Genomic DNA, 13,912 nt, shown 5'->3' with positions numbered 1-13,912 from the left:
AACATATTATGCATCCTGGCTGAGATGGGAGGTTTAACAAAACAGGACTTTGTAACAAATCCTTTCTTGTATTTTATAGAGATTTTTGTTATTACTTTGACTTATCAGATGTAAAATGAAAGATTTGCTTAAAGACTTTATGTACCCTATTTATACCTAATTTCTAACCTCATTGTTTTCTTTATTCATCTTCTACCCCATATGTGTTGTCATCCATTGACTTTATTTTACGCTTGTTGTGAGTTATGCTTGTGGTGGTTGTACATTGTCTTTGTAATAATTAAAAGGGTCAGCAAATAATTTTTAATGTTTAACATCAGATTGCGTTTGTCAGCACTTTCGTTATAAAATGAACAAATTGTTATATCATAAACTTAGCGTTTGGCTTACCATGTTTTTGATTAACGCATTTATTCCAAATAATGTTAAGTACGTTGGTATAACATATTTTGAAATGTTTTATTCACCGGTAGCACGAAAACCAGTTTTCCAATCACGAGCTAACTAGCAAACATGTGGAAGACGTACGCTTTCTACAACATCGGACGCTATATACTGTCACGCTGTTAATTGCTATCAAGTGCTTGCTAACAACTACGGTTTATCCCATGAGAGTTTGCTATCAACATTTATCTGGGTTTTGCGTGTACAATACCAGTAGTCAGTACTTTACTTTATTATTCAAACATATAATTCAAAGTCGTTTTTCAGATACAATGGTTAGCATGTCCTCTGTGGTGTCCAGTCTCCACTGTTTTCTGTAGATTTAACAGAAGGGGATTCGTTTCTCATTTAAGTCATCTAACTGTAGTTAGGGCATTAGCTAGCTGTCATGTCAGCCTCCAAGCGCCTGCTTTACATCGCAAACCACAGAGTGTTTTGGACATCGATATGGAGGAGAAAAGTCACCACCTGGTCACCCGTAGGAGCCGCTTTTAATGCCAAACCTCTCAGAAGACTTGAGTCGTTTGACAAAAATGTGGTATGTGTCATTTATTCAAGTTGTATCTGCAATAACTATTCACTCTGTTTTTACATTCAGAGTAATGTCACGTCTTGTATTACGCTTTATTTCTGGTAAAGTAACATAGCAAGTGTTTGTCGCAGGTGTAGCAAAATATGAATCCACTGCATTGTTAATGGCAATAGGTGAAATATATAATATAAATGAAAGAGAACCACTGGATTCCATGCTACTTTCTTATCCACATGTATTTACACCTAGTGAAACAGTACATTTTCTTCCTTCACAGGGTTTGTTCGGAGTCCCTGAACTGAACTCCCCAGCTGGATTTGAGGTGGCCACTAAAAAGGCTCTGAAGGACACACAGGAGCTGTTAGATAAAGTCTGCAGCAGCCCACCTGGAGTAGTTACTGTTGAATCCTTTGACCAACTCTCAGATGGCTTGTGCAAAGTGGCTGACCTGGTAAGATGAAGAAGCATGAATCCCATCTTCCATTGTACAGTTGCACAGGATATACTCTCAAGCAAACCAGACAGTGTATGTCTGAATATCCTGTTTTCATCTCAAACCAGGCTGACTTTGTGAAAGTGGCTCACCCGGACCCGTCCTTCCGTGATGCAGCAGAGAAGACATGTATAGAAATTGGCACAGTTGTAGAAAAGTAAGTTCCAATTAATTAGTAGATTATACAATATTGGGTGTCATACGGTGCTAAAGTATTTTCCCACTATCAGATTTATTTTTTATTTTTGCATATATTTGGCACTGAATGTTAACAGATCTCCAACAATATAAGATAAAAGTGAACCTGTTCATACATATGTCATTTCGTTTTTAAAGAAAGCTATGCAACACCATATGCCCCGTGTGAAAATGTAATTGCCTGCTTAATCCGCTCAAAAACGGTTTAAGCAGTAATGACTGAAAACGACATGCTTCATGTAGTTTTTGATCTCTCTAGTGTAGTCATTTTGGTTTACCATTCCATGCACAACTGCTTTGAGTCAGTGACTTACATAATTTTTTATTTTTGTATGAACTGCTTGTTTCCGGTCTGCCATCCCAATAGGGTTTAGTTGATGCATCAACAACTGTTTTCTGGAAAAGACTAAACCACGTAGCAAACCAAACAAATGAAACAAGTAACTTTGGTATATTTCTTTCTTTCAGACTCTATATTACTACTACTCACAAAAAGATCTGACCCAATTCAATGTGACAAATTTGCAACAGTGCAGAAAAGAAGAAAATCGTTTTTCACAACACTGAATAACGTGGTTCATTATGATTCTTTTTTTGTTTATCTCACAGACTCAACACAAATGTTGACCTTTGTAGAAGTTTAAAGAATCTGTTGGATGAGAAAAAGGTTTTAGATCAGTTGGACCCAGAAACAAGGTATGCACTAACCTAAATCTTTTTTTCAAGGCAGCAATATGTATCATTTTTGCATTTTAATGTCATAAAATGTCAATAATATATCTGCAGTAATAGTGGAATGTTAGTGTTTTCCAATATTTATTAACACAGAAATGTTGGGTGCAATCAAAGCACATCCAAGCACATTAATAGAGAGGCGAAGGGAAGGAAAAGATGTGATGGAAAAAAAGTGTACAAGCAATAGGGATAACCGCACCCTGTAGAGGATTGTGAAACAAAACCTATTAAAAAATGTGGGGGAGATTCACAAAGAGTGGACTGCAGCTGGAAGAACCACTACGCACAGACGTATGCAAGACATGGGTTTCAGCTGTCACATTCCTTGTGTCAAGCCACTCTTGAACAAGACACAGCGTCAGAAGCGTCTCGCCTGGGCTAAAGACAAAAAGGACTGGACTGCTGCTGAGTGGTCCAAAGTTATATTCTCTGATGAAAGTATATTTTGCATTTCCTTTGGAAATCAAGGTCCCAGTGTCTGGAGGAAGAGAGGAGAGGCACAGAATCCACATTGCTTGAAGTCCAGTGTAAAGTTTCCACAGTCAGTAATGGTTTGGGGTGCCATGTCATCTGCTGGTGTTGGTCCACTGTGTTTTCTGAGGTCCAAGATCAACGCAGCCGTCTACCAAGAAGTTTTAGAGCACTTCATGCTTCTTGCTGCTGACCAACTTTATGGAGATGCAGATTTCATTTTCCAACAGGACTTGGCACCTGCACACAGTACCAAAGCTACCAGTATCTGGTTTAAGGACCATGGTATCCCTGTTCTTAATTGGCCAGCAAACTCGCCTGACCTTAACCCTATAGAAAATCTATGGGGTATTGTGAAGAGGAAGATGCGATACACCAGACCCAACAATGCAGAAGAGCTGAAGGCCACTTTCAGAGCAACCTGGGCTCTCATAACACCTGAGCAGTGTCACAGACTGATCGACTCCATGCCACGCCGCATTGCTGCAGTAATTCAGGCAAAAGGAGCCCAAACTAAGTATTGAGTGCTGTACGGGCTCATACTTTTCATGTTCATACTTTTCAGTTGGCCAACACTTCTAAAAAATAATTTATAATGGTCTTAAGTAATATTCATATTTTTGAAGATACTGAATTTGGGATTTTCATTAGTTGTCATTTATAATCATCACAATTAAAATAAATAAACATTTGAAATATATCAGTCTGTATGTAATGAATGAATATAATATTCGCATAAGTTTCACTTTTTGAATGGAATTACTGACATAAATCAACATTTTGATGATATTCTAATTATATTACCAGCACCTATAATTTAGAGTCAGCTGATGTTAATTTCTCTCTCCCTAGGAAAGTGGCTGAGCTGTTCATGTTTGACTTTGAGATCAGTGGAATTCATTTGGATGAAAAACAGGTAAGGTTCCCCTTTCAATTGGTGTTTAGTTGTTAATAGCCACCACTCACAATTTCTGTTATCTCTTTTCTGTCTTCCTTTGTTATTCATTCTTGCAGCGAAAGGAGGCTGTCAAGCTTCATGTCCAGCTATTGGATTTAAGCAACAAGTTTCTTATGGGCTCTCACCTCCCAAACAGAATAGCAAAATCTGCTATACCTGAGCACATTCATCGCCACTTTGCTACAGAGGGCAGTTACGTTCAGATTGGGGGTCTCCATGCTGAATCCTCCGATGACCTGGTATGTTTTTATTTGTACTTTTTCTGTGTCACCACCAGGTGGGGCCAGTCTTCCATGTCATCCGATTGTGCTACTAATGCTGCAGTCTGAGTATTTGGAGAAATTTCTACATACTGTTGTGCACAAACTGGAGACATTGCATATGTGAAAGGATATTTCTGGGTAATAGACTCTGTCTGGTATGTTCCACAGTTATCTAGATTTAATTTGACTACATGAAGGGTTTCTCCATGTAAGGGATGTACATGGAAATATTAGAAATGAATAATCTATAACACAGATACATAATTTTGCCATAATTATTTTCAGGTTCGGGAGATTGCCTATAGGATTTTCCTCTACCCAAATGCAGATATGATGGATTGTTTGGATGACCTGTTGAAATGCAGGAACAAACTAGCCAAACTGGTTGGCTATGAATCTTATGCACACAGAGCTTTACAGGGAACGATGGCCAAAACCCCAGGTAATATGCTTCCATCCCTGTCCACAGCGATCTAGTCAAGTCACTAAACCTTGAGTCGAATCCCTAGTATTAGAATCTAAATCATTTATACTCAAGTCATAAGTCCTTTGGTAGTGCCAAAAGTTGTTGTCAAAGCTGCAATAACTGGTCAAGTCCAACTCGCCAGTTTTGAGTCAAGGACTCAGTACTCAAAAACTGTCCCTGACTCATGTGCGTGTCAATTACTTTACATTCTAGTGGGGTATGTTGAGTGTGTAACCAAAATGTTGCTGGGTCAAATCCTTGAACCAACCAAGGCTGAATATGAGCATCTGCAAATTACTGAAATGTCAGTGTATAAAAATGTTGGCAGTCAGCCTTTGGCCTCTTGATTTTCTGTGTTGAATGTACCTCTAAGGAACTAATGTCTATAGCCTTTGTATTTGTGTACATCAGAAAAGTTATCTAAGATATATCTTCTGATGTTATTGCTCATATACCACTTTCATAATTAATAATAAGTGTTATACACCATAATTTTATTACCCCCAAAAAATTCAACATTCACTTGTTCTAACATATATACTGTAAATGCATACAGTGGGGAGAACAAGTATTTGATACACTGCCAAGTTTGCAGGTTTTCCTACTTACAAAGCATGTAGAAGTGTATATTTTCTCATAGGTACACTTCAACTGTGAGAGATGGAATCTAAAACGAAAATCACATGGTATGATTTTTAAATAATTAATTTGCATTTTATTGAATGACATATGTATTTGATCACCTACCAACCAGTAAGAATTCCAGCTCTCACAGACCTGTTAGTTTTTCTATAAGAAGCCCCCCTGTTCTCCACTCATTACCTGTATTAACTGCACCTGTTTGAATTTGTTACCTGAATAAATGACACCTGTCCACACACTCAAACTGACTCCAACCTCTCCACAATGGCCAAGACCAGAGAGCTGTGTAAGGACATCAGGGATAAAATTGTAGACCTACACAAAACTGGGATGGGCTACCGGACAGTAGGCAAGCAGCTTGGTGAGAAGGCAACAACTGTTGGCGCAGTTATTAGAAAATGGAAGAAGTTCAAGATGACGGTCAATCTCCCTCGGTCTGGGGCTCCATGCAAGATCTCACCTCGTGGGGCATCTATGATCATGAGGAAGGTGAGGGATCAGCCCAGAACTACACGGCAGGACCTGGTCAATGACCTGACGAGAGCTGGAACCACAGTCTCAAAGAAACCCATTTGTAACACACTACGCCGTCATGAATTCAAATCCTGCAGCGCACACAAGGTCCCCCTGCTCAAGCCAGCGGATGTCCAAGCCCGTCTGAAGTTTGCCAATGACCATCTGGATGGTCCAGAGGAGGAATGGGAGAAGGTCATGTGGTCTGATTAAACAAAAATAGGGCCTTTTGGTCTAAACTCCACTCACCGTGTTTTGGAGGAAGAAGAAGGATGAGTACAACCCCAAGAACACCATCCCAACCGTGAAGCATGGAGGTGGAAACATCATTCTTTGGGGATGCTTTTCTGCAAAGGGGACAGGACGACTGCACCGTATTGAGAGGAGGATAGACGGGGCCATGTATCGCAAGATCTTGGCCAACAACCTTCTTCCCTTAGTAAGAGCATTGAAGATGGGTCGTGGCTGGGTCTTCCAGCATGAAAACGACCCGAAACACACAGGAGTGGCTCCGTAAGAAGCATCTCAAGGTCCTTGAGTGGCCTAGCCAGTCTCCAGACCTGAACCCAATAGAAAATCTTTGGAGGGAGCTGAAAGTCCATATTGCCCAGCGACAGCCCCGAAACCTGAAGGATGTGGAGAAGGTCTGTATGGAGGAGTGGACCAAAATCCCTGCTGCAGTTTGTGCAAACCTGGTCAAGAACTTCAGGAAACATATGATCTCTGTAATTGCAAACAAATGTTTCTGTACCAAATATTAAGTTCTGCTTTTCTGATGTATCAAATACTTATGTCATGCAATAAAATGCAAATTAATTACTTAAATATCATACAATGTGATTTTCTGGATTGTTGTTTTGTTGTAGATTCCGTCACTCACATTTGAAGAGTACCTGTGATAAATATTACAGACTTCTTACATGCTTTGTGAGTTGGAAAACCTGCAAAATCGACAGTGTATCAAATACTTGTTCTCCCCACTGTATATATCAGTCACAAATATTTTTATTGTAACAATATTTGGTACACATGTCCCAAACATTGTCAAGATTCAATACAGTAAGAACATTCATATTCACCTCACGGTTGGTCCATATCAAGCACATTTATTTCTCTTGATCTGTTTGACTCAGTAATGACATTTGGCACGATGCTCAGCTTAATGAGTCTCTAACCCATGCAGTATCTCAGACACCACTCTCACAAGTTTGACTAAACTTGGGTGAATGATGTGTATACTCATTAATATTTGGAATTTACTAAATGAGACTTATTGGCCAAAGGGGACAGTGCATCATTCATAATATTTAATGTAAAACCAGATAAGAGATACTGTATACAGGGTTTGCATACAGTGGTAGGCCTGATTTCCAGCAATTGAGATGACATGCAGGGTGGTGCCAGGTAAACTTACTCTTTCCCAACTATACTCAAATCAAATGTTACTTGTCACGTGCTGAGTACAATTGATGTTGACGTTGCCTGTAAAAGTGCTCATTCTCGACAGTCTTACAATCTCATCAGTACATGTAATGCAAAAAGATCACTTGTGATCTGATTTGTTAGTTTTGATAGATATAAATTAAAATCTCCAGGGTGACAACACAAAAGAAGTTTTATGTTTTAGTTTATGTCAAAAATTATGTCAACCATGAACATCACATTTGTCTAGTGTCACCCTATGTCTAGTTCTAAAATATGTATTTTTGTTGAGGACAAATAACTTTTTAAATTTCATTTATTTTGTAGCATTTGCCATTTCTATAAATTTGTTTCCATTCATTTTTAAGATTAAACATCAGTTTAGTATCTGTAGTCAATTCTATCAGTCTTGTCAGCTTTGCAACAGCAAAGTAATAGTTAAACAAGTTTATGAAATGTATTATGTTTAAAAAATTGCATTCCCTATTTTGCAACATCTACATCTCTTAAATATTTTTAAATTTTGTCATGCCTTAGTTTCATGTATTTAAATTAGGACTTTTTTTTCCCCTTGTCTGCTTTATAATGTGAACCAGCAACCTTTCAGTTACCCAGTGCTCGAACTGCTCATCTATTTGACACACTTAATTGTTGACCTTTGTGACACTCCCCCACCCCTTTCTTCTGTCCACAGAGACTGTGATGAAGTTCCTCCAGTCATTGACAGATAAACTCTCTGACAGGTAATATTTTTTATTTTTTTTACAATTAACATTACTTTAGACATGCTAAAATCTACACCAAGCTCTGTCTTGTTTTGTCTGTTCTGTGTTTTTTTCTGTATACATGACAAAAGGTCACATGTATCCGGTGGACTTTCATTTTCCCCAGCACAGAGTGTAACAGTGTAATTAATTAGCTTCCTGAAGCTGTTAATCAGCTTCTACCTATCAGGTGGATGGATGATCTTGGCAAATTAAAAAGGCTTACTGGCAGGGATGTAAACAAATGTATGCAGAAATAATAATTTGTTTAAAACCTTAATACTTGTGAATATGGATTTATGTAAAACATTAATATGTGAATATGTATTAATTCACTTAATTAGTTCATATGTTAATTTAGTCCTACAAATAATTCAGCATTTACATCAGCCACTAAGTACACATGGCTTTTCATACAGAACTGCTATAGACTTTGAGATGATGAAAGACATGAAGACAAAACTCAACCCCCATAATGTGGTAAGCACTGCTTTATTGTCTGCTATACATATCTAGCTGTCTATTGTGAGATGAATAACAAAAGATTCAAGGTATAGTGTGTCTCTGTATGTGTTGTTGAAACAAACTGACTAATCATTTGTATCTTCTAAAGGAGCTTATGCCATGGGACCCTCCATATTTTAGCGGTGTGTTGCGTGCTGAAAGGTGAGCATTACCAGGTTTGGGGGGGTAACGGATTACATGTGATTAGATTATACATTAAAGACGTTCCAAAACAATTGGTGTTAAAAGATAGCTGCCTTCGGTATAATGAGATGAAGAACATTTTGTATTTGATGAGGAAAATGGTTGGCAATAAAGCGCTCTTCAGTGACATTGCAAAAGACAGGCCTAAAACACACGTCTAATAATGGGAAATTAATCTAAAATTAAAGAAAAGTAATCAGATTACATGTTTCATTTAAAGAATGACTTACTCAATATTGAGCATGCTACCTCTGGGCTGTGAAAGCCCCCAATTTTCACAGATGAAAAAATTGCCCTAAAATAGACAGACTCTACATGTGACCCATTAAAGTCGTTCTCACATTTTCAATATACATTTCCAACTTATTTAAATCTAAATAAATGCTTGAGAGGGAATGTGGGAAACAAGTTTTGGTCAGAAAAGACAAAGATGACACTTGCCAACAAGCTCTGTGTGGCACAAACACTGGCCATGACTTAAGACACCATTAGTATAGTGAGTTATGGTGATGGCAGCGTCACGCTGTGGGGATACTTCTCCTCAGCAGGGACTTGGTTTAATCTTCAAATGGAAGGATGAATGATTGTAGGTAACAAAGGGAAATACTGCAAGAGAACAGGGCAATAATCCAAAGCCCAAGACCAAAACAACAGTGGAGTTGTTCTAGAACAAAATAAAGCATAAAACCAATGTCACCTGACAAAAAAATTAAATATGTTTTAAAATAAAATATCTAACAGAACAATATTTCAATGCATTCTTTGTAATTCATTAGTATGAGAGAATTGGTCAGGGGTCTGATGATGCAACACACAGAACAAAATATACATAAATACTTTGTTCCATGAACAACAGGCTATAACGTGTGTCATTGTAATCATCACCATTAATTATGCCTGTAAAACTTTTTTATTAAGCTGTTAAAAGCCCTCCAGAGTGGGCATTCTGTTTTGATTGTCCACATTAGAAGTGGATAATTGTGCATGCTTTACAAAATTGTCTGGAGCTTTGCAGTTCAACAGAGTGATTCTGCCCTTTACTGCTATTTGGAAAGTATTAGTTCCATAAGTCCACCTGAGAAGTGTTAATCAGGCATAGTGGTTTTTGGGGAAATTTGTAGTGTCTGGAAAGGGTCATCTTTACCTAAGGAACCGTGTTAAGATATGCCCATTTGGCTTTTGGAGGAGATGTTTGTAAAGTAGTTTGTACCTGTTACACATCTTGGATTAGATTCAATGTTGTCATATCATTTTGGTTGCAGGTACAACATTGAGCCAAGTTTGTACAGCCCTTTTTTCTCCCTGGGCTCTTGTATGGAAGGCCTAAACAACCTCTTCACCCAGCTCTATGGAGTTTCTCTCAACTCTGAACATCCAAGTGCAGGAGAGGTGTGGAATGAAGATGTCCACAAACTGGTAAAAATGCAATCAAAATGTCCATGTAGTGTTAAAGATTTGATTGGTTTATTGCGGTTACAGTCGCCTCCAAAATGATTGTCAGTGTTTGTATTTTGCCAGACATAACAGGACCAATGTCATTCAAAGAGCGCAGCTTTTGATTAGGGATGAGTACCATTTGAAGTACTCCAGTTCTGGAAACCAATTTTGTATCTTATTATCTAATATTACCTTTATTGCATTTACCCCAACTTTTCATCCCAATTTTGTGATATCAAATTCGAGATTATGGCACTGCTTCATCCCAGCAACTCCATGCAAACTTAGGACAGTTGATGTCTTCCGAAGCACACATTCCCTCTTCCAAAGAGCTGTTTTCTCAATCAGGAAGTCTATAGTGCTGGAAGTCTTAGAAGTTGGAAGAAACACACTCTTGGGCCTTATACCTTGATTAGGCTTACAGATGCCCAAGTCACTTCAAGGAAATTGCTAGAAAACAATAAGGCAAGGCAAATATATTTGACCACTGACCCCCAAATCCCAGATGGGGCTCGCCAATTGCACCTCCCAAGCTATTCTGCAATCAGGATTTGTAGCCTAGACTCGCATTGATGCAGCTAACTTTGAGGCAGTGACTTTACTGCTGCACAATTTAGGGGCCCACTGGTACCAATTTATAACCTTTTGCAAAAATATTTTTTTATTAATCAGTCCTGAAGAATTGGTCTCACATTTGCATGATGCCTAATTTAAACAGAGAAAAATGTAAACATAGTCTACTATATGTAGGTGTACTACATTCTGCATAGTGGTGGTGGATGTTGGGTTTCATGTACAGGCATAACTTGCAAGGTTTGTGTGTATATACAGCATTGGTTGCATTTAGATTTTCATTTTTAAAAGATGATTTAATTTTAATATGAGAACATTTCTATAATATATTTGCAGTAATAGTGGATTAGGATAATTTTTCACAGCATTTACTCACCAGAAATTATTTCTGGTCAGTAAATGCTTCTTAAAATGCAGATTTTCTATTGGTCATATGTGGTATCTTAACAGTGTCACTGAGACACGTCTCTCCTCCAACAAGCAATGGCAGATGACTCTACCATTCCCTGGCTGCTAAAAATATGCATAGCTCACAAGAAAACATTTCAAGTGAGAAAAAAAGCAAGGAGTATCATAGGGAATTGTTATTATAGGAATGTTCTGAAATCCAGTACCCTTCCCTAGTTTTTTGCCTTACCTGTCCAATGAACATTCTTTCTGGAGTCTTGACAAGGCACTTCCCGTTGAGTTTTTTCAAGCATATCGGATGCTTTAATGGACATAAAAGTGGTCAGATATTTTCTTGCTTAAAGAGGGGGAGCTGTGGGACAAATATTTTTCTTAATTAAATAAATGAAATAAGTGTACGTTCAGTCTGGTTTGTATTAGGTTTTATACAGCAGTTTTATTCATGTTTACTCACATTGGAGGGCACTATATTGTGTAATCTTCTACATTGGCTTGTTTGTGCAATTTCCTCTTCAGGTGGTTGTTCATGAGACAGAGGGCCTTCTAGGATACATCTACTGTGATTTCTTCCAGAGAGCAGATAAACCCCACCAGGTAGACAAAGCCTCCCTCACCATACCTACAGCACAACCGTGTTTTTGTGTGTTTTTTTTTTTATAGATAAAGACTTTTAGGACTTTTTCTTTCAAATAGCTTTCATTACTGTTGTTTCAAGCATATTTTAAAGCTAATATATTCTTGTCCTTTGGCCCTAATGTTGAACCCAGCTTTACATAGTTTATTTGTAGATGGGGTTTCAATAATCTCCCTCCATCCCTCCCTCACTCCCTCTGTCAGGACTGCCACTTTACCATCCGTGGCGGAAGGCAGTGCCAGGAGAGTGGGCAGTACCAACTGCCTGTAGTGGTGTTAATGCTGAGCCTGCCCCACCCCACTAAAAGTGCCCCCACCCTACTCACACCAGGCATGATGGAGAACCTGTTCCACGAGATGGGCCACGCAATGCACTCTATGCTAGGGCGCACACGGTACCAACACATCACAGGCCAGTCATGCTAATCTGCCGGTCACCATTGTGCTTAAATTGGAATTGCCCTTCAGTGTTTGAAATGTCATTAGGTATAATAATATCATTAGGCATGTCTAAGGTAAGTCTTATGAATATTACGGTATATAAAGCATTCTTCGACCTATAGGCTTTTTAGTGAGGAAGATGGATTTTGGTATCAATGGCTTTATCCTCCTAGTGTATTGGTTGGTATTATCAGTCTGATAATTATAGCTATACTATTACAGAGTATGTAGATGGCATCATTCATAGAGACTGATCTAAAATGTATATCCGAGCCAAACTGTATCTTTGAAATCCTTACCTGACATTAGGGATGTCGCGATATACCGGTATTGACGATAACTGGGATATTTAAAAAATTTGCGTGAAAAAAAGGACTGTATTTTTCCAAACAATCCTCTTGGTTTTTCAATACCTTATTTGTGTCACCTATTGACAAACGATGCAAGTTCTTAAATACGGAGACTGGATCTATGCACTGGCATTGAAATCTACTCGTTAGCCCCACCAGAACCACCTGGAGAGATCCGCAAAGACGCGCCATTTTGGCCTATTCACATGGTTAAAAGGACTATGTGTATTTTTCTAAAAACTCCTCAGTTTTTCCATAGCTTATTCATGGACAAACAAAGCATTTGCTTAAACTACGAGTCAGTACCTATACACTGGACCAATACACAAGTGTTTGATTTATCGCCTTTTTATAGCCTATTCACTAGACGGAAATGTTTTGTATTTTTCCCCAAAAAACTCTCGGTGTTAGGCCTTCTGGATCTTTTGTTTCTGTTCATCTGGTTGCCTTTTCACTATCCATTAATAGTGTAATTCTTTTTGTATGCTTTTATTTTTGTATTTGTACAGTTATGGTTACAGACTCTCTCCACCTCCATACACTCATATTTTGAAACCTTGTGTCACCTCACTCAGAGAAAGTCAGCCTGGTTTGATACTATCCATTGAAATTGTGAATTTTATCTTTTCTTTTCAGCAGTCCTAACCACCAAGCCTTGCATACTGTATCTTCATTGAAATCATTACAAAATAGCCTACTTGAACTGTGAAAAATAGCCAATTGAAACAATGTTGCAAGTTTCGTAGGAGCTGAAACCATCAGACGGTTTCAGATGTGGAGGAGAAATTTAAGTTCAAATAATCGGTCCTGAACCAACTGCAAAGCGAAGAAAATGTGAATTATATCGATTATTATTATCAGGATATTTTCTTGTTTTAATATCATTTGGATACAGTCAGTATTTCACATATAACACCAATCCATAATCCGTGCCCACCTTGATCAGACTCTGGATCCGACAGTCAGACACATAATGTTGTATCCTTATCTAGCTGGATACCAGATCTGCTCTTTCATTATTGGGTTTCAGATATATCCATGAAGACTTCTAGAATGAATAGGCTTGATGTAGAAATACACACAGGTGCTATTTAGATTGATTGAATTATCCTTACTAGAAAAAAATGCCTTAGCTATTGCATCTCACTAGGTATATTCATGATATATGAAAATTTCAATTTCATAGAGAAAGATGGCTACTTTAATGTAATAGCTGTAGCAACTTGAGACTGCTTTTATATTCTCAGGAACCAGATGCTCCACTGACTTTGCAGAGGTCCCCTCTATTCTCATGGAGTTCTTTGCCGCTGATTATCGTGTGGTGAACCAATTTGCCCGACATTATCAAACAGGACAGGTACACAGTCTGCCCATTCTGCTGTTCCAAGATGTTGATTACTCTATTGATATGCTGGCTGTTTTTGTTTTAACGTGCTACTAGACTGGTCTAATGGTCCGGGT

At 38.3% G+C, this 13,912-nt stretch overlaps 1 protein-coding gene across 1 annotated transcript in view; it reads left to right on the top strand.

The window, feature by feature from the left end:
* The first annotated feature begins 518 nt into the window (after window positions 1–518).
* mipepa (mitochondrial intermediate peptidase a) overlaps window positions 519–13,912 on the top strand; it is a 32,765-nt gene continuing 19,371 nt past the window's right edge. Inside the window, exons 1-14 of the mRNA XM_010885646.4 lie at window positions 519–982; window positions 1,254–1,427; window positions 1,538–1,626; window positions 2,277–2,363; window positions 3,726–3,789; window positions 3,888–4,070; window positions 4,380–4,536; window positions 7,832–7,880; window positions 8,321–8,381; window positions 8,515–8,567; window positions 9,872–10,025; window positions 11,544–11,621; window positions 11,865–12,072; window positions 13,699–13,808. Of these exons, the coding sequence (XP_010883948.1) occupies window positions 833–982; window positions 1,254–1,427; window positions 1,538–1,626; window positions 2,277–2,363; window positions 3,726–3,789; window positions 3,888–4,070; window positions 4,380–4,536; window positions 7,832–7,880; window positions 8,321–8,381; window positions 8,515–8,567; window positions 9,872–10,025; window positions 11,544–11,621; window positions 11,865–12,072; window positions 13,699–13,808 (1,617 nt within the window). The 5' untranslated portion in view covers window positions 519–832. The remainder of the gene's footprint in view (window positions 983–1,253; window positions 1,428–1,537; window positions 1,627–2,276; window positions 2,364–3,725; window positions 3,790–3,887; window positions 4,071–4,379; window positions 4,537–7,831; window positions 7,881–8,320; window positions 8,382–8,514; window positions 8,568–9,871; window positions 10,026–11,543; window positions 11,622–11,864; window positions 12,073–13,698; window positions 13,809–13,912) is intronic.

The sequence above is a fragment of the Esox lucius genome, chromosome 1 (assembly GCF_011004845.1).
Source record: "Esox lucius isolate fEsoLuc1 chromosome 1, fEsoLuc1.pri, whole genome shotgun sequence".
Classification (NCBI taxonomy): domain Eukaryota; kingdom Metazoa; phylum Chordata; class Actinopteri; order Esociformes; family Esocidae; genus Esox; species Esox lucius.
This window is presented reverse-complemented; position numbering and strand designations above follow the sequence as displayed.